Here is a 25,172-nt window from a genome sequence, read left to right as displayed (position 1 = left end):
TTCTTTGCCTTTTCTATAAAATCTTAATCTTACAAATTATTTTTTTATAATACAGTGTGTTGTACCCATGATACTGGTATCACAGAGCATTAATGCTTTTCTAGAGAGAGAACACTTTACAGAGCTTTGACTAATTCAGCTGCTTTTGTAATTCAAACTATATAACACTGTAAAAAAAAACGATTTTTCTAAGCTAAATTAACACATCTTGGCGTTGCTGTTACAGGCGTTTTTATGGGCGTTTTTTCAGGCGTTTTTATGGGCGTTTTTGCAGACGTTTTACAGGCGTTTTTACAGCGTTTTTTGTGCAGGCGTTTTTAGATTGACTAGAAACCAATGGAAAACGCCTGTAATCTGCCCAAAAAGAAGCTCATGTTCTTTTTTGAGCGTTGGGCGTTTTGCTCACGGCGTCAAAACGCTCAGATGTGAACAGAGGCCATTGAAATGAATAGGATTTGTCTTGTTGGGCGTTTTGAGAGCTGATCCTAGAGCAGAAAAACACCCCCAAAACGCCTACATGTGAACGGAGCCTTAGCTGACATTAAATAATAAATAAATAAACACATAAATAGGCATGTAATAGTAGCACTCAATATTTTATATTTACCAGGACTAAAAAAATTGATAACATATTTTAAAAGCTTAATTTTCTTTTACATTTGCATAAAGAAAATAAGTATAAAACCCTTTACAATTCCTTTAAGTATATTCAAACGAAAGGACTACTTTTTCAGTGGTTTTCAACAGCTGGTTTCCACAACCGCTACAGATTTTTCAATTGACTTCTACCATAAACCACAGAAACTATTTTCTCATAGCAGTAAGCAGGGACTAAACACCCTTACTGTCATTATATTACTGTCATTTAGACATACAAATTAGAAACATTCTTAGAGCTGAATGATCCTTATATCAATGCCTGCTACCATCAAGATCGTACCTATCAGTGTGACATCAGAAATGTTTCAGTATATAATTTTGTATTACGATATATTTATTTTCCAATATATTTTTATATTCGGACAAGTAATGGTAAACCACTTGACCTCCAGAAGATTTATCCCCCCCCCCCCCTCCCTTCCTGACCAGGCCATTTTTTGCGATGCAGCACTGCTTTATTTTAACTGACAATTGTGCGGTCGTGCGATTTTTTAAAGTTAGAATTAAAGTAATTTAAAGTTTACCAAAGTGATCTACAAACTATTGAACTGATTTGGATTTTTACGGAAAACATATTGCTTTTGCTGCCTGTCATAACTACTGTATTTGAAGATGTCCTTATATTTCTTTACTGCTCTATCTTTGTTAGAAAGTTTGTTTTAATCGGTTTGCTTATTTACATTTTTTTTTAGATATTGATGAATGTGAGGACAACCCAGATATCTGTGATGGAGGGCAGTGTACCAATATCCCTGGAGAGTATCGCTGCTTGTGCTTTGATGGCTTCATGGCTTCTCTAGACATGAAGACGTGTATAGGTAAGAACATTTTCACATTGGTCTACAGCGGCTTTTTGCTTTCTGTCTCTGTATGGTTTAATGCAGGGGTAGGGAACCTATGGCTCACAAGCCAGACGTTGCTCTTTTGATGGCTGCATCTCGCTCGCAGACAAATAGGGTCTCCTGCTATGAGTATATCATTATTAGCCCCGAGTCGAGTCTATGCGCGATGCAGCCACACTGGTTGCTAGTATGCCGCTTAGTGCCTAGCAACCAGTGATGTCATGTGACAGCGGGAGAGCGAAGGCAATGGTCAAATTCCTCCTCCGCTCCTAAATTTACTCCACCCACCATTGGCCACCTCCCTCTTCTCCAGACAGCAGCGCGGGCTCAGCATAGAGCCGAGGGAGGTCCTGAAGTGACAGGTCAGTCACTCAGACTTGTCAGTGTAAATATTTTGCGTTCTGTGCTTCCCCTGTCTCAAGTAATTGCAAATACTCTTTCAGAAAGAGTATTTGCAATTACTAAGTTGAGACAGGGAAGCACAGAAAGCAAAAAATTATAGGCTAGCCTGCACCTTCTTTTTTATCTTTTATTCACAGTTTACAGAGGCTCCCAATACCCTCACTGAAGAAGATCTGCAGGCCTGCAGCAGTATATACAGTGGAATTTACTGGGGAATAACATTTCCCCATACATTTTGGCACATATGGGCTACACATCCACTTTCTGTTTGCGCTAAGGTTATTTCTCCTTTCCATTGTCGTGCCCTGCAAATCACACTAGTGTGAACAGGGGAAGTCAACTTTAAAAATTTCAGCTCCTTTAACCACTTAAGCCCTGGAAGGTTTTACCCCCTTAATGACCAGGCCATTTTTTGCAATTTGTCACTGCGTTACTTACTTAAATAAAGGTTCCCGACCTCTGAAATATAGTGTATGGCTCTCAAGGAATTACATTTGAAAATATGTGGTGTTCGTGGCTCTCTCAGCCAAAAAGGTTTCTGACCCCTGGTTTAATGGTTCTGTAGAATAGCTGAGAGGAAGCCTTATTTGTTTGTAAATCTTAGTATTAATCAGCCTTACCTTTTCTTTCATTTTACTTTACTTCCTGGTAGACCACCCATAGGTGGGCAAACTGGGTAAGCATGTTTTTTCCCAGCGTGTGGTCAGCATAGCAGTACCACAAGGTTGTGTAGTGAGTCCCCTTCTCTACTCTCTATACACTTGTGATTGTACTCCTTGTCTTTCTACAAATAGCATCATCAAATTCGCAGATGATACCACCATAGTAAGTTGCATCACAAGAGGGGATGAGAAACATTACAGAGGTGGCTAATCTAGTAGATTGGTGTGAGGCAAAAATGTGTCCCTAAACACAGAGAAGACGAAGGAAATAATAATTGATTTTAGGAAGAGTAAGACTGACATATTTCCACTCCTACATCAGAGGAGAATTGGTAGAGCGGGTATCTGCTTTTAAGTTTTTAGGTAATAATAATTTAGAATCCTGGTCATCGAACCTATAGCTGATACCAAGAAGTGTCAGCAATGTTTATATTTCCTGAGACTTCTCAGAAAAAAATGGCCTAGGGAAAAACATCTTGGAGTCCTCCTATCACTCCTCCATTGAGAGTGTGCTGACATACTGCATTTTGGCTTGGTATCCCAACTGTACACTGGCAGAAAAAGCTTACCTTCAGAAAATAATAAATGCTGCGCAGAAGGTCGTGGGCTACAAATCAGTATCTGTAAATGTAATTTACAAGTCCCGTTGTGTCAGCAGGATGGGCAAAATAGTGACCCTTTCCACCCTGGAAACTATCTTTTTGAACTACTGCCATCTGGCAGGAGGTTCAGAAATATAAAGGTGAGACAAACCAATTTAAGGAAAGTTTCTTTTCAAGAGCTATCAAGGCTCTAAATGGTAATTTTGAATAATATTATCTAACTGTAGGTGACTTGGATTTGCCGCTGTGGTAGAGGTTCCTTTTCGGCTTTTTACATGGGGGGCGTAATTGTTTACATGTGTGTATGTTGAGGTTGTTATATGTTTTCATATGTGTGGAGCTTTTATAGAATTTCATTGTAATTTGCATTGCAATGACAATAAAGTATTTATCTTATTTTAAACCTTATCTTTTTTCTTCTCTATAGATGTTAATGAGTGTGACCTGAACCCCAACATCTGCCTGCATGGAGAGTGTGAGAACACTAAAGGTTCTTTCATCTGTCACTGTCAGCTGGGTTACTTTGTGAAGAAGGGAACCACAGGGTGCACAGGTAAAAGGCAATTCTACATCTGTATTGTTTAAAAATACTAAATTTGTATGCATAGTTTATGTATATAAGCTTTATACATGTAAAAAGGCTTTTAAGTTCAGTTTGTTGTCTTATTTGAACATCATAACTTTCTTAGCAGATTTAGATATAAAGGCTTAACTTGAAGCATTCTTTAAAAAGTAATGTACAAAAGGTACTCTCTCGCTATCATAAAAGAGTAGTCAGATAGTCAGCTGCCGCATGCACTGATCAGCAGATCCGAAGTCGAAAGACAACATATAGTGAAATAATAGTGTTGCGTTGTCGAATGACAACTAATATAGGTGATGATGAATAAATGCATCTGTGACATAATAGTACATACAACAATAAGGGAGTATAAAGAAAATTAAAGTAAATAAACCTCAAATAGTATACATCCAAATATATAACCATGCATTAAGTGAATGCAATAAATCAAACAAGACAGTAGATGGCAGTAAATTGGTGAACCATAAGTCGACACTCCCATACTCCATCCAAAATCATGTATAACCATGTTAGTGATCAATATGTCTCCATCAATAAAAACATAAATAATATATATCGAAAATAGAAAGGTGACTGATGTCTCAGTTATCCAATGTGGTGACACCTCTGTGTGTGCTATTCCCTCACCTTACAGCTGTAAGATTACAGCATTAGCTAGATAGGTATGAGCTGGATAGGGTTAACTCTCCAGATGCCTTTGGGGGGTCTCCTGGGGGGGGGGGTCTCAGCAGATGACCCTCTATGGTGGATAATGTTTGGTCAGCAGTGGTCCGGTGGATATCACCTCCAGTATGGATGGTGTATGAAAAAAGGAGGGCTCCACAAAGTGTAATACCATTTCACAATAATTTGTTATTTACAGCAGCTAAAAACACTCACTTTTTGCAAGAGTAATACAGATGAAAAATCCATGAGCCCTGAGCTTGTCCTCCTGCAAGTTAGCATTTAAAATACCTGTAGTGTAGTAACAATTGCTGTACTTACTGCTGAAGTTTAAATATGGCAATTTTTAAATAGTTACATTGTTTCAGCTTGGATCAATGTAAATACTTGGTACATACTTGTGGACTCCCTCTGAAAGCTGGAAATCAATGTAGTAGATACTGCTACTATAGTGACTGACACTAGCTTCCAAGTCTCATACCAAGTGGCTTCTTAGCTGCATACTGAACACAGAAGGTCGCCATTCAGGAATGCTTTGTATTTTTTCATTGAATGTGAAGTGTTCTCTGGTTGCACAAGGTGGAGACGCAGAGAGTTGATGTCAAAATCGCCACCTCGACCAATGAGAGAACACTTTGCATTCAGTGAGACATTACAAAGTATTCTCTAAATGGTACCGGTGCCTAGCAGGTGATCTCCTGTATTCAGTAAGAAGTAGGGCAGCAACTGGGATTGGGTTCCATAAGCTAGCGGCCATCACTATAGTAGCGATGTCTACTAGTGATTTCCTGCTTCCACAGGGATCCCACAGGTATGGCACATATTATATTTACATTGGTCCAAGCTGTAAAAATTACAGTACCTAAAATTCCGCTTTAAATATATATTCAAATTCCTTTATTCACAAAAAAATCACTAAGCCCAGTTTGTATATAAAGTGCCACATAACATTACCCCGGTACATTTTCAGACAAATGTGGCCAAATTATAATTATAATATATATTATTAACTGTGTACCAAAACCTCTATGCCCTTAAATATGTGCAATAATTTGATTTTTTTTTTTCTTATGTGGCAATTTTTGAACAAACCATAGATGAGTAGGGTTATAGGGTTAACGCACCCAAAAAAAACAAAACCCCCCTTAGATCCTGTAAAGCACTGGGAACTTCCCTTGCTTTTCTCTAACAAAAATGTCATTTTAGTCAACAGGTAGTAGTAAGCAAAACATATGCAGACACATAATTATCTTTTTGTTTTCTATAGTATCTTCTCCACTATTATAAATAATATAATTAATTAAGTTAACATGGCAGCTAGTTATACTGAGTGACTTTAACAACTCCTGTTTTCATAATGTATCCTGCTTTTATTAAAACATTTCCAGTATAGGTTCTTGATGGGGTTTTGGGTTAAATCCTTCATAGGGTTAAGAATGCCCCACATGACAGTGATTAGGCCTGGCTGCTAGATTTGCCCCGAAAGTAGAGTCTTTTAAGCTGCTCACTGTAAACATTACCAGACAAAGTTGTGTTACAGGAGGTGAAAGTAGGGAAAGCTTGTATATGGCATGATGGAGAACCTTTATATTTTATTTATCAAGAAGTTCAATACTGGATTTACACTGGTAAAATATACAACTGCTTAAATGTTTTATAATTATTTTTTCTTTAGATGTTGATGAATGTGAAATAGGAGCACACAACTGTGATGTGCATGCATCTTGCGTCAATGTACCCGGAAGCTTCAAATGCAAATGTCGAACAGGTTGGGTTGGAGATGGCCTTAAATGTGTTGGTAGGTGAAATTTCAAATCTGTAAATTATGTTATAAAATGCAAAACTTAACACAAAGCACATGTATATTTGAAACTGTGTTTCAAATATCATCTTGACCCATTTACGGTAGATTTACGCTAGCCTGGTCTGATGCAGTTTGTTAAATGCATGTGCTTTAAAGTGGAAGTAAACTACCATACATGAATTTTACCTATCGGTAAGCCTAAAATAAGTCTTACCTATAGGTACTGTAAATATCTCCTAAACGGTGAACTGTACGCTGACATAACTGGTGCAAGAGCTCTGAAGGAACAGACACCTGGGCTGTTCCTTTAGAATCCTTTGCCATAAACGACTGCTCCCTCCATCATGCGCTTGAGTGACATTATTGCGGCTCCGGCCACTCACACAGCCGAAATCCATGAACCTGGAAGGAAGACGGGTGAAGATGGAAGCGGTGACAGCGCAATGTTGTGATCAGGCTGTTCATTCAAGAAAAGAAGATTACATGTGATATGCAAAGAAGCTAAATACAGCATATTGGTGAAGATGGCCCTGGTTAGCTACTCTGAAAAACAGAGGCAGCATCAGATTTTTTACTTTTTTGTTCTATATTAAGTACTGGGTAGATACAAAGATTACAAATGACACCAGGTAAGGATCTGAGCCAGTTCGCCTTGTTAACACTGCTGTAAATTAAGATTGGTGTAGGTTTTAAACATTTTTCCATCACTAAGTATTTTGCAGAAATATCAGTATTAAGATTTAGGTTGCTTTACACTTTTCCATGTGTATGGAGCGTGCTTAGTGATGCACATGTGTAGGTGAGCCCTTAGGGTTTCGCTTTGTCTTTCACGCTTAGCTGCGCATAGATGTGATGTGTAGAATTAATGATAAGACAGATTTAAAGAGGGAAAATCATTACTACCTCCACCCCTCCCCCATTCCCTTATTCCCAAGATACTAAAGCACCCTGTTTAATCCACAGCTAAATAAGCACAGAAACTAGTTGAGGAAAATGTATTTCATAATTTAACTCTGCCTACACATTTGACAGTCATCAAAGGTCTATTAGGGCTGTTATAATAAAAGGTTTTAATCAGAATTATTTAATTTTTGTAAGGTTTACAAGAATAATTAAATCTTACTTTTACAAATAAATATTTATAACATGATACTGTGTTTGCAGTCCTGCTGGACATTTCAATATGATAGTGCAGAACTACCAATATGCTTTCTGGGAAATGATCTGTGTTAGCACTGGGAAGCTGTTTATCCTCAAAGCTGAGCTGGGATATATGCCTTAGGTCCAACCGCCATTCTAGGTTTACTGTGGCAGCACTCGATGTAAGTGTATTGTGTTTAATAAATATTCTCAATGCACTTTATGGATCTTTTTAATGTACTAAACGCTAGTTCCCTACACATTGACTGGTGATTTGTTCATGTGAGGTTAGGATTTTATTTTTGTTGTTTTTTTTAAGTTTTGGCAAAATAAATTACTATACGATGAGAAAATATTTTTTTCCTTACGTCTGATGATTTATCCTGCTTGACTGATTGAGAATTCCCTGATGGCCCCCTCACAACGTGTGGGAGTACCATTGTATCGGTTGATTCAATAGAGATAACCAGAGAGGAAAAACACATTTATAGCCTAAGGTGTGATTGCTGTCCTATAATTTAGACAGCAATCAGTTCTGATGTTTGAATTTCAACTATTCGGTGAAGGCAAGACACTACAGGGGACACCTGAGAACAATTTTTGCACTGGGCAACTTTGCACTTTATTCTTTCACTTGGATTTAATATAAAGGACAATTTGTTGCGGCCTAAGACACTTTATCACTTTTGTATATGTTTCTAATAGAGATTTTATATAAATTTCACTGTTATACAAAATATATGTTTAAAGCTGTTGATACATAATTAAGAAAATAAAATAACTATTAATTCTGTGCTTTTTAGATCTTGATGAATGCTCTACAGAGGACCATAACTGTAACGTAAATGCCAACTGCGTGAACACACCTGGATCATACAGATGCACATGCAATGAAGGATTCAATGGAGATGGCTTTACTTGCTCAGGTACAGAAGACCTATTTGTATATAATATTTGATTAGTCTGTTTAGAGTACCAGTAAGTCACATCTGTAAAATGAGGAACTGATTCCATACAGAATAGTGCTAATTAAGCACTTACTCTTTTAAAGACAATTCATATAGTTTTATATAATTTAATTAAAGTAACTATTCTGATTGTAATAGTTTACTCACTTTTACTCTAAATTCACATGTCATCCTCTGATGATAATCATGCTGTCAATTGCAGATGTTGATGAGTGTGCAGACAATGTAAACCTGTGTGAAAACGGTCATTGCTTAAATGCGCCCGGAGGGTACCGCTGTGAATGCGAAATGGGATTTACGCCTACTGAGGACAGCAAGGCTTGTCAAGGTTTGTGGGACATTTAAAAACCTAAGTACTAACATTTCTATCAAAAATAAAAGACATGAGACTGATAAAGATTTTATTATAGCATTTTTTTTTTTTTTTTTTTTATGAAAGTAAGCTTTGAAGTAGTTACAAGCTGAATTTTTTTATTTTTGGTAAATTGTGCATACATTTTTTGTATCTATTCATTGATTTGTCTCTCTGCTAAATGTACTTGTAGATATTGATGAGTGCACGTTTCAGAACATTTGTGTCTTTGGGACATGCCAGAATCTGCCAGGAATGTTCCGATGTGTCTGCGATGATGGTTATGAGCTTGACAGAAGTGGAGGAAACTGTACAGGTAAGATATTATTCTATATCATTCTATATTATAAATATCAATATTTTATTATAGCCTTCAAATAGATAAAAAAACACTGAAATTTATGTTAAGTGTGTATCCAGTAAAACAATCAATTTATCAGGTATTAGCAGTATATCGTAAATAACGAACTATAGTGTAAAAGGCCTTTGTCCACCGAAACAGCATGTCACAGAGTCTTGTAGTTTTGGCCTTGAAAAAGGAAACAAATCCGTTATTCTTTTTATTTTTTCCATAATGTCCGTTATTCTTATGATTCTTAAATAAATGTAACAATGCTGCAGGCAAAATTCTTCCGAACATGTCACGAATACCTAACTAATTTTTTGAATATACAGAGAAATACACCCTTCCAGTTCAAGTATTTTGGGTGTGTTTGGTATGTGTTTTGGATGAATGGCTTGGGCAAAATTAACAATGCTTAAAAATAACACTGGCTTCACGAGTGATTAGCATGTCCAGTTCAATGGTCATTACACAGTAATTGCTTCAATTGAATCCTTCTTTGTTTTCTGTTAGCTGTTGTTATTAGGGAAAACACACTTTCAAAGCACCTCTTACAAAGTGAAACTTTGCCACCCATTATGACTTTGCTTAATCAGTGGTTGGGTAGATGTTAATAGTCATTTAACACTACGAACATTTATACATAATACACCAAAAGTTCTATAAAAATAATTGAAATGGAAATCATTAGTAAGGAAAGATAGATGTGGAGCAGCTGCTAGAATATAAAAAATAACATACCGTACTTTATAATTTATAACCCATGTTTCTAATTTATAGATGTTAATGAATGTGCTGACCCAGTGAACTGTATCAATGGCCTGTGTGTGAACACTCCAGGAAGCTACTTGTGCAACTGTCCACAGGATTTTGAACTAAATCCCACCGGAGTTGGTTGTGTTGGTAAGTGAATGTTCTCTGTGACCAAAAAAAGTTTATATGTTGTTGTATATGCCTTTTAATTACTGAATAATGTCCTTTCTCCCAATGCACAGATACTCGTGTTGGAAACTGCTACTTGGAAACACTGACGAGAGGAGATGCTAGCCTTGCTTGTAGTGCTGAGATTGGAGTTGGTGTTACCCGAGCATCCTGCTGTTGCTCCCTGGGACGTGCCTGGGGCAACCCTTGTGAAAGCTGCCCTCTTGCCAACTCTAGTAAGTTAAGGCTTATTTAAGAATATATATTTTAATATGAGGGATCCTATTTTTTTTATTTTAGTTCACCATTTTGTTTGTTGTTTCTAAAGCATAAAATAAGGTAAAAAGATAATACCAAAGCTAATATAGCTAATATAATTATATTCATTGTGTTTCAGCTGAATATAAAACACTCTGCCCAGGAGGAGAGGGATTCAGACCAAATCCTATAACGGTTATTTTAGAAGGTAAGCCTACGTTTTGTGTTCTGTCTGTTTCTTGTTGCTGCAGTAACATCTAAGGATAACATAGGGAGTGTGATATCCCCGGGGGGTTGCTCAAGTGTAGTGCTTCCCAATGAGTTCACTCCAGCCAGGAAATACTCTTTAGGGGTTGTTGACCAACTTTTATTCACAGAAGAATGTTAAAGTTCAAAAATAATTGCCCTCACAGGACTTTCCACCATTAACACAAAAAAAATTTATTTAAGTCTCCTAGCTTTATTTTGCAGCACTGTTGCCCAGGCCTGAAGCATAGGCCTTTTGGCTTGTTTATCAAATCAACTCACAGCACTGCTATGCTCCTATTCAAACACTGCACGTAGCTCACTCTACACTCTCAGCCTTCTTGCAGCTTCCTGCTGCACTGGCCAACGTCCTGACCTGGGCAAAGAATCTCCTGTTTTCTGGAAGGATCCCTGAACAACTGACATCCCCTTGCTTATAACAACTGTGCACACCTGCACACACACAGCCTGCTGGTCTCCAATAAGACCTGGACACAGGATTAGAGGATTTATCCCTCCCAAGACTCTTTGATGCCTCTGAGCTGCAGAACCCAATTCAGAAATTACAAAACCCAGGGAAAACTGAAAAAAAAAAATTTCCACTCAAAATCATTATCCCGAGCCCCTCAATCTGCATACTTTGTAATCCTGTGTAATATTTACCTCTTTTAATACAGTGGCAAGGCCTAGCACTGTCACAGAGGCTAAAGAAATGCTACCCTTGATTCAGATTAACAGCAAAGCTTACATATTTATCAGGATATATCATGCGTATACCACACCATGGGCATACTGCCTTCTTCAACATTCTGTATGTTTCAGTTGTCTTCCACAACATATGAACTCACACCAGCCACTACCTGCTCAAAAATGTAGAGTAACAATTTTAATTTGAGCTACTGATATATATATATATATATATAGAGAGAGAGAGAGAGATTTTTTTTTTTCCTGTAGCACTTTTAAAATCATTGTAATAAGTCATTTATCTCTTTTACAAATTTCCATTCATATTAATGCAGATATCTGTTAATTATCCATTTTTAAACACAATGCACTCTTCCTAATGACCCTATCCAGTTTTGGTTGGACCTGCACACTCCTGCTATACTCATATGGGCTATATTCCTCTTCTTTCCATTGCTGCTCTACTCGTATTATATACTAGTTCTGGTACTGCTTCTAGAAAAAGGCATGTATGCAGCAAAACAAGCGTCCATATCAAGAAAACAAAACTCAAAGTCTCTTTATTACATTAACACAATTACAGTAACGCAAAAGAGATGAGCTTACTTCAGCCATAAAACTTCAAGGTAATCCCATTCACAGAGGCTCCACAGGGCCCAGGCAGCAATAGAGCTTCCTTGCAGACCCCGAAAATTTAAACAAGTGCGGCACATAGCCACACTGTCATTACACTCAACATCCCCTCTCCTCTTTGTTCTTCCTGCCTTATCAGTCCGCTCCTCCCTCAAGGACTTGTTCAAGCATGAGGGTTGATTTACTAACACTGAATCTTGAGCAGCTGTGCAAAAAAAACAATTAGCTTCCAGGTTTTTTTTCTTTGTCAAAGCTTAACTGAACAATCAAAGAAAAGGAACTCACTGCTCAAGGTGGTATGAAAGCCTGATGACACACACCGGTGCACGCCCCGGCTCGCCTCCGTGGATAATCAATGAAGAAAAAGAAATGGCTGCACTCCAGATGAGGTCAAAATCCAGATTTATTGACTGGACATCCCAATGTTACAATAGTGACAAGGTAGATGCGTTTCACACACTACAATGTGTGCTTAATCATTACCGTAATGATTAAGCACACATTGTAGGGTGTGAAACGCATCTACCTTGTCACTATTGTCACATTGGGATGTCCAGTCAATAAATCTGGATTTTGACCTCATCTGGAGTGCAGCCATTTATTTTTCTTCATTAACTGAACAAGCTGAAGTTTGAAGCTGATTGGCTACCATGGACAGCTGCTCCAGATTTTTCACTTTCCAGTTTTAGTAAATCAACCACATAGTGTGGTGACTGCCATTTTTCCACCCAGTCACCACGTGGACACATAGAAGATTATTGTTTTCTTGCTGTGTCTCTTAAAAAGCAAGTATCTGCCCCACAAAAAGAGGGGGGCACATCTCTGCCATCCAAAATGCATTGTACAGTGGTTCCCTAACCCTTATGTAGAGAAGTATTGTAAATAAATACACTCCACTGTTATTGCTAAATGGAAGCCCATAGATAAAAGTCCAGATGGTATTTGGTTAGTGTTCGCTGTGAACCTCCTTGTGTATTGCCAGCATGACCATTTAGGTATCTGGAGAATACCCATTGATACAGTTCACCCAGTCTTTTTGATCAAAAACAGTTTATATGTTGTATGTTTTTCATTTGCACATACTGCCACAAATCTCTTTATTTTAGTAGGACGTTGCAGCATTGCACAAGTAGATTTTGCCCCATGTGCTATAGATCAACTATTTTAGTGGATATCTTTTCATTTTTAATCAATTTATGTATGCTTTTATCCATTAAGATATTGATGAATGCCAGGAACTTCCAGGCCTGTGTCAGGGTGGCAACTGTGTAAACACTTTTGGAAGCTTCCAGTGCGAGTGTCCACTTGGCTACTACCTGAACGAGGAAACCCGCATCTGTGAAGGTATTAAACTTACTGCATGCATCCTAATAGCTAATTATAAGTTGATGAAATACATTGTTATGTAGACAGTCTTAAAAAATGAGGAAAGTAGTAAAATTTTGTTTTATATTATTTTTACTGACATTTGTACAGTTTTTATCCATGATTGCAACTGAATTATACAAACTTTTTTTCAGACATTGATGAGTGCTCTGCTCACATTGGAATCTGTGGACCTGGTACTTGTTATAACACACTTGGGAACTATACCTGTGTTTGCCCTCCAGAGTATATGCAAGTCAACGGAGGAAACAATTGCATGGGTATGTGCTAATAATGATATCTAAAATCTATGCATTACAATAATGCATTACATTTGTCTGTTTAGGTTCTGTGTTGTTATTAGAAACCTTATTTGACGTGTTCACATTTTCCAAAGTATATAGGTAATAAGTCACAACCCAATGTACTCAATACCAACATATAAACACAAGTCTAAATCTGCTATTTTGAACAATTCACAATTTATTAATAATATACATTTTAATAGGGAATCATTACTGAACTTGGCAAGGTCACTTAAAGATTTAGTAAATATAACAAGCGTGAACTGGTGTATTTGCTAAAGACAAACAAGCTAAATGTTTTCTTAGTTGGGCACAAATACCAGGAAGCTTGCTAATCCTTGCTTAACAACATATAAGGTTCATTGCCAAGAATTTGCGAAGTATTAGCAAATGTTTAACCCTAACTTTTCAAAGGTTTTTACAAATCCGTCACCATATACTCTGTGACTAGACTAAACATTTTTTAAAGACTGATGTCAATCTACCACTCTAAAGCTGACTGTTCTCCCTCAGATTTTTCTTAGATTTGATCTAGGAGATCAGTAAAACATATTAAAAACTGTGTAATGAAAAAACCTTTCTGACTGGATATACAATCAATGTTCTGTTTTGCTAGGAGTTCAGGCTTCTTAAAGAGGAACTGAACTCTGGAAGCTGTCCCTAAAAAAAGGCAAGCAGAGGACAAATGACTACTCAGTAGTATTGCCTGTGGTTTACCTGCAGCTGAGCTTTCTCTATTAATGACTTAATGGGCCTTGTTCTGAACTGTGTCTCTGTGTGGAGGTGGCCATCTTTGCAGAGGCAGGGCTTTGCTTCCTCATGTCATGGAGAACAGTGATCAGCACAACACTGAAATCAGCAAATATCAGTTCAAATCTGCTAAGATTAGCAGTCAGAGAGAGCAGTGCATCTGATCTCACATTGCAATGACACAACTGTGAGGCAGAAGGCGCAGACTTGCCTAGATATCCTGGCATACCAGGAAGTGCACTGCTATTTTTCAGGAGGGATTCTAGACAAGGGTACATCTTTCAGGGCACTTTTTAGGCATAGATAACATTTCTAGATGTTCACTATAGCATATCAAATATTCACTTTTTAGGTTTAGCACCACTGTAAGTTTACTGTAATGTGTGCGGCCAGCTTTATGCACTCATTTCTTATACGTTTCTACAATAACAATTATGTGACCCATATTTCTTGGTTATATCTAAGAAACCAGTATGTGATTTTGTACAGTAGTGATATAAAAAAGCATGAATGCCAGCGCTATTAACCCACTGCTGATCTACCCCTTGTATCGCAGATATGAGGAAGAGTGTGTGTTATCGCAACTACAATGATACATGTGAGAATGAACTGTCTACAAACATGACAAAGAAAATGTGCTGCTGTTCCTACAACATCGGAAAAGCCTGGAATAAACCTTGTGAGCCGTGTCCGGTGCCAGCCAGTCGTAAGTCCTATATCATCAATATACTTATCCCAAAGGTTCCAAAAGTGCTAATAATAGCATATTAAATATTGAATTTAACTTATAAGAAAATGTAACCCAGAAGGTTATGGTGAGAAGGAAACAAAAAAGCCCTCCTCTGAACCAGTGTGTAGCGTAATAGAACCTTCTTAGAATAGAACGTATTTTCTAATCCAATCACATATCCTATAATATTGGATTAATCCCCATGTCAGAAAAGAGGTTGGAGCAATGCAAAGCATTCCCTTTCACCCTATTGGCTAACTGCACATCCAGAACCACAAATATAGTCTAATATTATAGAACTATTTATATTAAACTGCATACAACTATTTCCAATTTATTGGCCCCCATCAGTGCAGTATATGGAAAATATAACTTGTGAAATCAAAGATGTAACGCACCTATTGACATTAGATGATCCAGAAGCATCTACCTGGATTGGAAGACTAATATAAAGTATATGGGTATCTTGGGACACCCCTACACAAAAGATTGTTATTCACGCTAGATTTTTGTTGACAACTAATAGTATTAGGATGTAACAAACAAGCCTGCCTCTATGAATGTTTTCACAATGCATGTGTTCATAAGTTAGCTAAAGTAATCAAGATTATACTTCAGTACTATCTTGCATGCAGGATCAAACCTCAGTCTAATGTTTTAAGCCCTCGTTCACATTGGAGGTGGGATTGAAATCGCGAGAGTTCAGCTGAACTCGCACAATTTCAAACCTGCATTTTATTGCGAGTTCAGGGGCAATTTGAAAGACTTCTGTGTGGGTTCATGCACAGATGTCTATTGAAATCGCCCCCGAAGTCGCCAAAAGTAATGCAGAAACTACTTTTGGAAATTGGTGCAGTGCCGCACTGAGTCGGACGGTGCAGTTGCCGGCAATAGGCTGCGCCTGTCAAATCTCATGTCAAATCGCCCCTATGTAAATGGGAGCTTAGATCATTTTATGTGATACTGTTTTCTTGCCCCTCCTCATATTCATCAACTGTATTTTTAATTCTATTTAGCTGAATATCAGATTCTCTGTGGAAACCAAGCACCTGGTTTTATTATTGATATCCGCACTGGTAAACCTATGGGTAAGACAGATGCATTTCTTGAAATTACATTTCGAATAGTGGTTTTGTGCTAAACTAGGAACTAATTGTTAAATATTTCTCATGTTCAGATATTGATGAGTGCAGTGAAATTCCAGCAATTTGCACCAATGGCGTCTGCATCAACCAGATTGGAAGCTTCCGCTGTGAATGTCCAATGGGATTCAGCTACAACAACATTCTTCTCATCTGTGAAGGTTTGTTAGGAGCTTCTCCAATTTCTCCTGGAAACTCTAAACTACTGTGGCATAATGCACAACATTGTTCTCCATGCTATCTTTAATATCATAAGGCTTTGGAAAAATGTTTTTATTGAGTGAAAATGTGGCAGTTATGGTATTAATGAGTATTGTGCTTCTGTTTGCAGACATTGATGAGTGCAGCGGTGGAGAGAACCTGTGCCAGATAAATGCAGATTGTATTAACATCCCAGGCTCATACCGTTGTGAATGTTCAAGTGGATACAAGCTCTCTCCTAGTGGAGCTTGTGTTGGTGAGTCTTAAACCCTTTACAACTTGATAAAAAACAATTATGTTCTTTAGCAAGGAACATGCATTCCACATTAACAATTATGCTACCAAAGTTAATTTTTTGCTGTAAATTGCCTCCAGCATTGTGCATGTTTCTTCTTGCTGGAGGCTTAAGCACAGAGCCCCTGAGCAGCAGTAAATCGTTAGGCCTCTACATTTTCGGCACAATGCCCAAAAATAGATATCGACTGGGCATGTGCAGAGCAGGGTGAGACCATGTATTACTGGCATTTAAACAGTTTAGAGTTCGGCCTCTACATTTTCGGCACAATGCCCAAAAATAGATATCGACTGGGCATGTGCAGAGCAGGGTGAGACCATGTATTACTGGCATTTAAACAGTTTAAGCACTTACAAGCCTGATTCCAAAAAAGTTGGGACACTGTACAAATTGTGAATAAAAACAGAATGTAATGATGTGGAAGTTTCAAATTTCAATATTTTATTCAGAATACAACATAGATGACATATCAAATGTTTAAACTGAGAAAATGTATAATTATAAAGGGAAAAATAAGTTGATTTTAAATTTCATGGCATCAACACATCTCAAAAAAGTTGGGACAAGGCCATGTTTACCACTGTGTGGCATCCCCTCTTCTTTTTATAACAGTCTGCAAACGTCTGGGGACTGAGGAGAGAAGTTGCTCAAGTTTAGGAATAGGAATGTTGTCCCATTCTTGTCTAATACAGGCTTCTAGTTGCTCAACTGTCTTAGGTCTTCTTTGTCGCATCCTCCTCTTTATGATGCACCAGATGTTTTCTATGGGTGAAAGATCTGGACTGCAGGCTGGCCATTTCAGTACCCGGATCCTTCTTCTACGCAGCCATGATGTTGTAATTGATGCAGTATGTGGTCTGGCATTGTCATGTTGGAAAATGCAAGGTCTTCCCTGAAAGAGACGACGTCTAGATGGGAGCATATGTTGTTCTAGAACTTGGATATACCTTTCAGCATTGATGGTGCCTTTCCAGATGTGTAAGCTGCCCATGCCACACGCACTCAGGCAACCCCATACCATCAGAGATGCAGCTTCTGAACTGAGCGCTGATAACAACTTGGGTTGTGCTTGTCCTCTTTAGTCCGGATGACATGGCATCCCAGTTTTCCAAAAAGAACTTTAAATTTTTATTCGTCTGAACACAGAACAGTTTTCCACTTTGCCACAGTCCATTTTAAATGAGCCTTGGCCCAGAGAAAATGCCTGCGCTTCTGGATTATGTTTAGATATGGCTTATTTTTTGGCCTATAGAGTTTTAGATGGCAAAGGCAAATGGCACGGTGGATTGTGTTTACCGACAATGTTTTCTGGAAGTATTCCTGAGCCCATGCTGCGATTTTCATTACAGTAGCATTCCTGTATGTAATGCAGTGCCGTCTAAGGGCCCGAAGATCATGGGCATCCAATATGGTTTTCCGGCCTTGAGCCTTACGCACAGAGATTGTTCCAGATTCTCTGAATCTTTGGATGATATTTTGCACTGTAGATGATGATAACTTCAAACTCTTTGCAATTTTTCTCTGAGAAACTTCTTTCTGATATTGCTCCACTATTTTTTGCCGCAGCCTTGGGGGAATTGGTGATCCTCTGCCCATCTTGACTTCTGAGAGACACTGCCACTGTGAGAGGCTTTTTTTTATACCCAATCATGTTGCCAATTGGCCTAATAGGTTGCAAATTGGTCCTCCAGCTGTTCCTTATATGTACATTTAACTTTTCCGGCCTCTTATTGCTACCTGTCAAAACTTTTTTGGAATGTGTAGCTCTCATGAAATCCAAAATGAGCCAATATTTGGCATGACATTTCAAATTGTTTCACTTTCAACATTTGATATGTTATCTATATTATATTGTGAATAAAATATAAGTTTATGAGATTTGTAAAATTAGTCCACTCTATTTTTACTCACAATGTGTACAGTGTCCCAACTTTTTTGGAATTGGTTGGGTTATATTTTCTAATGTTTTACATAGCTATACCTGTAAAAGGGGCCAGAATGAAGTGATCTAGTAGGACTTTTTTTCTGACTAAAGTTTCACTTTAATATATCTTTGTGTCAGCTTGACAAACTAAGACTTCATCATATGCTGTCCTTGATTTAGGCCGAAATGAATGTAATGAGATCCCAAATGTATGCAGTCATGGAACATGTATGGATACAGCTGGAAGCTATATCTGCATCTGTCACAATGGATTCAAAGCAAGTGCCGACCAAACCATGTGCATGGGTGAGTGATCACAATTCTTATGCAGTTCAGCAATTGCTTCTTAAAAAGAGGCGGACAATTTAAAGTATTTATTTGTGTTTATATTGTAGACATTGACGAGTGTGATCGCCAGCCTTGTGGCAATGGTACTTGCAAGAACACTGTGGGCTCTTATAACTGCCTCTGCTTCCCCGGCTTTGAACTGACTCACAACAATGATTGCATGGGTAAGTTTTCAGTGTTTGCTCTGCTCATGTGCTCTTTGGAACTTACCTATTTCTTAAATCTTAAAAGAAGGAGACTGCTTTGAAATGATTTTGCGCATTTCTTATTTACTCATCACACAGACATAGATGAATGCTCTTCCCTTGTGGGACAAGTATGCAGAAATGGACAATGCATCAACAACATTGGCTCCTTCCAGTGTCTGTGTCATGAAGGCTATGAAATCACTCCAGATGGGAAAAATTGTGTTGGTAAGTACTATCATTCATATGTGTATCTATTGAATTTAACAGGTTACAGTTGGGTTGGATCATTGCAGTAAGGCTAATTATGTAAAGCCACATCATACAAGCTTTACACATTGTAATTATCCAATCAGTAACATTATTAAAAATAATAATTGCCCAGTTATTATAGTTGTGATAATAATACATCCCAGAAATGGTATGGCTCTGAAGATTTAAAGCAGTTTTATGAGCTTTTTCTTTTTTCATTTTTTTCAGATATTAATGAGTGTGTTAGTTTACCTGGGACCTGCGCTCCAGGCACATGTCAAAATCTGGAAGGATCCTTCCGTTGTATCTGCCCCCCAGGGTATGCGGTACAGAATGACAACTGCATTGGTGAGCAATGTTACTAATGTGCTATATGTCTGTGTGGTGCATTGGGGAGATGGGGCTAAAAAGCAATCACTAATGCCATTAAAGGCTAAAAATTACTCTGTAGCTAGTTACTGATTCAGATCAAAGCAGTTTTATGTCTACGCGTTTATCAATGTAAAGATGTCCACTAGTTCTAAGCAATTTGCCCCTTCTAAACAACCATTTGAAATGTAGTGATAGGACAAAGCACTTTCTAAACATTTGCATGTAATACATTAGGATGAATCCCAGTAATATACATATATAGCACAGATTACAGTTTAACTGCCTAAATAACATTGATAAACACTATTTTCTTTCAGATACTGATAAAAATGATATTTTCTTCTTTTCAGATATTGATGAATGTGATGAAGAGCCCAACATCTGTCTCTTTGGAACCTGTACTAACACCCCTGGCAGCTTCCAGTGTATATGTCCTCCAGGATTTATCTTGTCTGATAATGGACGTCGTTGCTTTGGTGAGAACAGATGATGATCAAAAACCGTAATCATAGATACCCACAGGAGTATATTTCTTAACCAATGACATGACTTCCAATATAACATCAGGAGGCTGATTTAATAAAACAGGAGCAGCTGTGCATGGTAGCCAATTAGCTTCTAACTTCAGCTTGTTCAATTAACTTTTGACAAAAAAAAAAAAAAAACCTGGAAGCTGACTAGTTTCTATGCAGAACTTTGCCAGATTTTGCACCCTTCAGTTTTAGTAAATCAACCCCAAGAGGTTCAGTATTAGCAATTGGTGTAACTACCACAGCTATACCAGAAGTGATATAGTTGTAGATATTGACTGCTGTATTGCAGTAGTGTGATAATAGTGTGATATTGTGTAATATATAACTATAAATTAAAGGATAAGATAACTTTTTAGAAAAAATATACATTCACATTTTTTTGCAGGTAAAAATAGAGGTTTCCAGCAGACCTGCCAGTGTATCTCTGTGCCCGTACATCCCATATGTGCAGGCATTTACAATCTGACAGAAAAGAGAGAATGAATAACCACATCGCTCCACAGCGCTGTGGTAGTTCGTTGAAAACTACAAGCCAATAGCTTCAAAGGCTGCCAGACCTTGTATTTTTCCATGCACAGGACACTGTGAATAAGTGATGTGGGCAGCTAGGAGGAGAAGATCCCGGCTAGCTTTTAGATCGGGGAATTGTGAAGGTAAGGGGGGTGGTCCGTTCGTAACATGTTACTTTAATATAGATGTAACATGTTATGAAAGGTAAACTTATCCTTGAAGGGATACATTTCAGTAGTCAAATGACTAAACATATAAGGCAGGCCTTAGACGGTGCTAACTTGTATGATTCCCCCATCAACACAGACAGTGCTGACAGGGGAATCCTTCTTGCCAAGACATTGTATTCTCCTGGGGGGAGTGACATGGGGTGGGGGAAGACGTCCCTGCCTGGAGAACACAGTGATTATTGCTAGTGGCTAAAGGAAAAAAGGTGCAGGAACTCAACCATGACCCCCCCCCCCCAAAAAAAAAAAAACACTCCCCAAACTGGTCAAAATTGGGAGGGTCTTAAAGGGGCATCAAATACCAGGAGTACATTATGTACAAAGTGCAGAGTTTGGTGGGGTTACACACAGAGTGCAGAGTTCAGGGGTGTGCTACGTGCAGAGTTTGAGAGTGTGCTACATTTACAGTGCAGAGTTCAGGGGTGCGCTACACACAGAGTGCAGAGTTCAGCCTTCTTCCACAGCTGCTAAGCTCTGCATCCCCCATCCACATCTCATTTTTGCCCCTCTTCTTCTCTAGTATCTCCCCTCACACTGTAGATGGCATCACCTATCTCACTTGCAGGGAGATCATCCAGTGGGGGTGTCAGCATTCGCACTGCACCCCAGGCACCGGTATCTCCTTTGTCCCCATACTGGAAAACACAGGAAGCTAGACCTCGGTGTTTACAAGTGATAGTGATGTGCAGGGAGTGGAGGGCATGAGCCAAAGGTGGTGGAGCGGAGTTCCACCAAGTTCCAGCTGAAAAAAAGCCCTGATCACAAGTAAATCCAGCAGGCTGGTTGTACGCAAGTTGATTGCTTGATCAACTTGGTATATTCAGCCTGCCCACAAATGGTTCGAATCTCGGATGGTTTCTGCTGAACTGGCCGAGATTCGAAACGTCTATGGCCAGGCCTCTTACAGCAACTACTAGCATATTTTTCTTACATTAATTCAAAGACAAATTACTATGTCTATCATTATACATTAATATTTATAGAACTATTTTAAAAGGAATACATAACTGTATAGGAATGATGCATGTCACATTTTAAATTTGTTCTATATAATATATGTAATTTATTTGTAACAAATATATGTGCAGGAATAATATATTTATTAAAGTAAAGTAGAGGTTAATTCACCATGTACTGGTTTATATTTGGATCAACTGTGGGTATAGGATTGTGTATATGGGATTGTATGGTGGTTGTTTTTTTTTATTGGCTGAACTAGATGGACTTGTGTCTTTTTTCAGCCTGACTATTTTTTTTTTTTGTTACTAAGTATTTAATTATATATTTCTCTTTTAACAGATACTCGTCAGAGTTTCTGCTTCACTCAGTTTGATAATGGAAAGTGCTCAGTGCCCAAAGCCTTCAACACTACAAAATCAAAGTGCTGCTGTAGCACAATGGCTGGAGAGGGCTGGGGAGATCCTTGTGAGCTCTGTCCTCAGGAAGGAACCGGTAAGGACTGCTCAGACAATATGAAAATACAGAAACAATGCAAAACTTTCCTAGATGACGATAAAATACTTGTTTAATGATTTTATAATATATGCTGTTAATAATAAAATGACTTAGAGATTATGTGAAATATAACTTTTTTTTATAAAAGTTATAAAACTGCAAAGAGATAGAGGCTTATTTCCTAAAGAGATTGATATAATATTTTCCATAAAGTTTCACTTCAGTTATCTAGTCATGTGAAAAGAAAATCTTTGTTTACTTCTGCTATCTGCAATGATTGGAGTGCATTTTCGCATAATTTATTGTGTAAACATTTTCAATTTCTTTAATAAATCAGATTTATTATGTCATCTTCATTCTGTAAAGAAGCAAAAGTTAGCTTGAGAAGAATCTTAAAAGGGCAGTAATCCCCCCACCCCAAAAAAAATAAAAAAAATTTTTTATCTTGCTCATCTTGTATAACTCTGACCTAAGAGAGTAATTTCCAATTGGTTGCTGTAGTTGATTCTACTAGGGATAGGCACTTTTAATTGAATTAGACTGTAGGTATCCTTTCAAGCAAAACTTTAAATAGCCATATAAAGCACTAGCTACATATTTTCAATGACCAGTGTAGTCTTTGCAAATACTATTATACCAGTGTTGATCACATTTCATTTAATCTTCAAAATATAAATTGGAATGGTCATCAATCCATGGTTTAAAGTGTTTGTAAAGGTTACATTTTTTATTTTCTTAAATAACAAACATATCATACTTACCTGTTTTGTACAATGGTTTTGCACAGAGCAGCCCCGATTCTGCTGTTTTCTAGTCTCTTGCTGGCGCTCCTGGCCCCTCCCCTCTGCTGAGTGCCCCCAGAGCAAGCTGTTTACTCTAGGGGCACTCGTACGTGCTTACTCCCAAGACACACAGACCCTGTCCCCCACTCCCTCCTTGCTGGCTGTTATTGACAACCAATGCTGTGTCTCAGCCAATGAGGAGGGAGAGACCCAGGCGAGCTTATGCTCCCATGCACATTGCTGGATTGGGATAGGGATCAGGTAAGTAATAGGGGGGGCTTCAGGGGGAGCTGCAAAGGTGTAAAAAACCTTCAGCATTTAAAACCACTTAAACTTTCTAATGAATACAGTTAGATTTAGGCCCTGTTCACTCAAAGTGCAGGGACCTGCATTTTTTCACACTTGATAAACACGGGTCACCGCTAGGACACACAGACAACTGTGGTGCAGTGAGGTGTAATAAACATCAGACATTATGCATTTTATAGCAGCATTCCAGGTGAAATCACATGTACAGCAGTGTCACCTTCGTGCACTTCAAATAAAGTTTGTAAAAAAAAAAAAAGGGGTGGCTGTGTGATGCACTGAAATATGCATCACATCTCCCCCACCGCTGGCTCACTGCAGTCAGAACAGACAGCTGCTGCACACAAAACCGCTGCTCTTTAGTGTGGAGAAGCTGTTCAGTTCAGTGTGAATAGGCCCTTGCCTTTTGGCATTGCTACCTTTTACTGTTTAATATTGTGTTATCTTTCTTTTCTGTTTAGTGGCTTTTCGGGAACTTTGTCCATTTGGTTTTGGCTCTATACCTAGCACTGGAGATACCAGAGAAGGTCAGTGACCCAAACAGCAAGTATAAGCGGGTATATTTTACCCTTATCACATATCTTCTAAAGTATAAGTGTGTACAATATACATTTATCACATATCTTCTAAAGTACAAGTGTGTACATTATATCCTTATCACATATCTTCTAAAGTATAAGTGTGTATATTTTACCCTTATCACATATTTTCTCACACACTGCAGAAAATATTTATGTAGCTGTATATAAGTCTGGGCTCAGAAGTAGTTTCATCTCTCTTATCCTTCTAGATGTCAATGAATGTGCAGAGAACCCTGGAGTTTGTGTCAATGGCGTCTGTATTAACACAGATGGCTCTTTCCGATGTGAATGTCCCTTTGGGTATAATCTAGACTACACAGGGGTTAACTGTGTTGGTAAGTGAAACAAACAACATGTAATAAAAAAAAATATTGGCAAATTAAGTGAACATGGTAAAGGTTTCATGGCTAGAGTTTGTGCTTATTAGTTAAAAATGCACAATGAAAGTTAAAATATAATTTGCTTTATGCAGATACGGATGAATGCTCCATTGGAAACCCATGTGGAAATGGAACATGCTCCAATGTGGTTGGAGGATTTGAATGTGCTTGTGATGAAGGATTCGAACCAGGACCAATGATGACTTGTGAAGGTAACAACAGGAAGCATTTTGTGTCAGTCCTAATCTATACAAATATATATATGTATATATATATATATATATATATATATATATATATATATATATATATACATACAACACACGCACAAAAAAAAAAAACTGAAATTCATTGTGTCATAAAAACAAAGTTTACAATAAAAAAATGAAGCTGGTCTTAAGTTTTGAGAGGGGTTGACTCATAGCACCATAGCCAGGTGCTATGAGTCGATGATAGCATGGCAGAGGACCCAGATTTGTATCTATTAAATTAATAGTTTAGACTAAATCAGTAGCTCCCTATCACCATGTGTTTTGTTTTAGTGTATAATGATTGTGGTTGATTTAATTGCATCCAGTGTCAGTAATATCTAAATATTGTATGTGTAAAAACCACAGGCTGCATTTTACAGTTTACTGGCAGCGATCTGGGAAACAAACGCCCATTTCTAAAAAGCACTGTTAAAAGAGAATCATGGGAATCGGATAAAAAAAAATCATACTCACCTAGTTGGCTACAGCACTGATCCTAGCACCACTAATCG

The 25,172-nt window shown here is 38.0% G+C and overlaps 1 protein-coding gene across 2 annotated transcripts in view; it reads left to right on the top strand.

Moving 5' to 3' along the window:
- LOC309563800 (fibrillin-2-like) overlaps window positions 1-25,172 on the top strand; it is a 239,470-nt gene that overhangs the window by 198,338 nt on the left and 15,960 nt on the right. For both annotated transcript variants that reach the window (XM_082268412.1, XM_082268413.1), the window contains exons 30-53: window positions 1,353-1,478; window positions 3,596-3,721; window positions 6,090-6,212; window positions 8,162-8,284; window positions 8,529-8,654; window positions 8,872-8,994; window positions 9,802-9,924; window positions 10,017-10,178; window positions 10,340-10,408; window positions 12,985-13,110; window positions 13,287-13,412; window positions 14,743-14,892; window positions 15,933-16,004; window positions 16,094-16,219; window positions 16,390-16,515; window positions 18,659-18,784; window positions 18,874-18,990; window positions 19,111-19,239; window positions 19,492-19,611; window positions 19,986-20,111; window positions 22,205-22,357; window positions 23,910-23,975; window positions 24,239-24,364; window positions 24,502-24,621. In XM_082268412.1, coding sequence (XP_082124538.1) covers window positions 1,353-1,478; window positions 3,596-3,721; window positions 6,090-6,212; window positions 8,162-8,284; window positions 8,529-8,654; window positions 8,872-8,994; window positions 9,802-9,924; window positions 10,017-10,178; window positions 10,340-10,408; window positions 12,985-13,110; window positions 13,287-13,412; window positions 14,743-14,892; window positions 15,933-16,004; window positions 16,094-16,219; window positions 16,390-16,515; window positions 18,659-18,784; window positions 18,874-18,990; window positions 19,111-19,239; window positions 19,492-19,611; window positions 19,986-20,111; window positions 22,205-22,357; window positions 23,910-23,975; window positions 24,239-24,364; window positions 24,502-24,621 — 2,910 coding nt within the window. The remainder of the gene's footprint in view (window positions 1-1,352; window positions 1,479-3,595; window positions 3,722-6,089; window positions 6,213-8,161; window positions 8,285-8,528; window positions 8,655-8,871; window positions 8,995-9,801; window positions 9,925-10,016; window positions 10,179-10,339; window positions 10,409-12,984; window positions 13,111-13,286; window positions 13,413-14,742; window positions 14,893-15,932; window positions 16,005-16,093; window positions 16,220-16,389; window positions 16,516-18,658; window positions 18,785-18,873; window positions 18,991-19,110; window positions 19,240-19,491; window positions 19,612-19,985; window positions 20,112-22,204; window positions 22,358-23,909; window positions 23,976-24,238; window positions 24,365-24,501; window positions 24,622-25,172) is intronic.

This window comes from Pelophylax lessonae, assembly GCF_965119305.1.
Source record: "Pelophylax lessonae genome assembly, chromosome: 1".
Taxonomy (NCBI): Eukaryota; Metazoa; Chordata; class Amphibia; order Anura; family Ranidae; genus Pelophylax; species Pelophylax lessonae.
The sequence above is the reverse complement of the archived record's forward strand: the minus strand, read 5'-3'. Positions and strand labels throughout refer to the sequence as shown.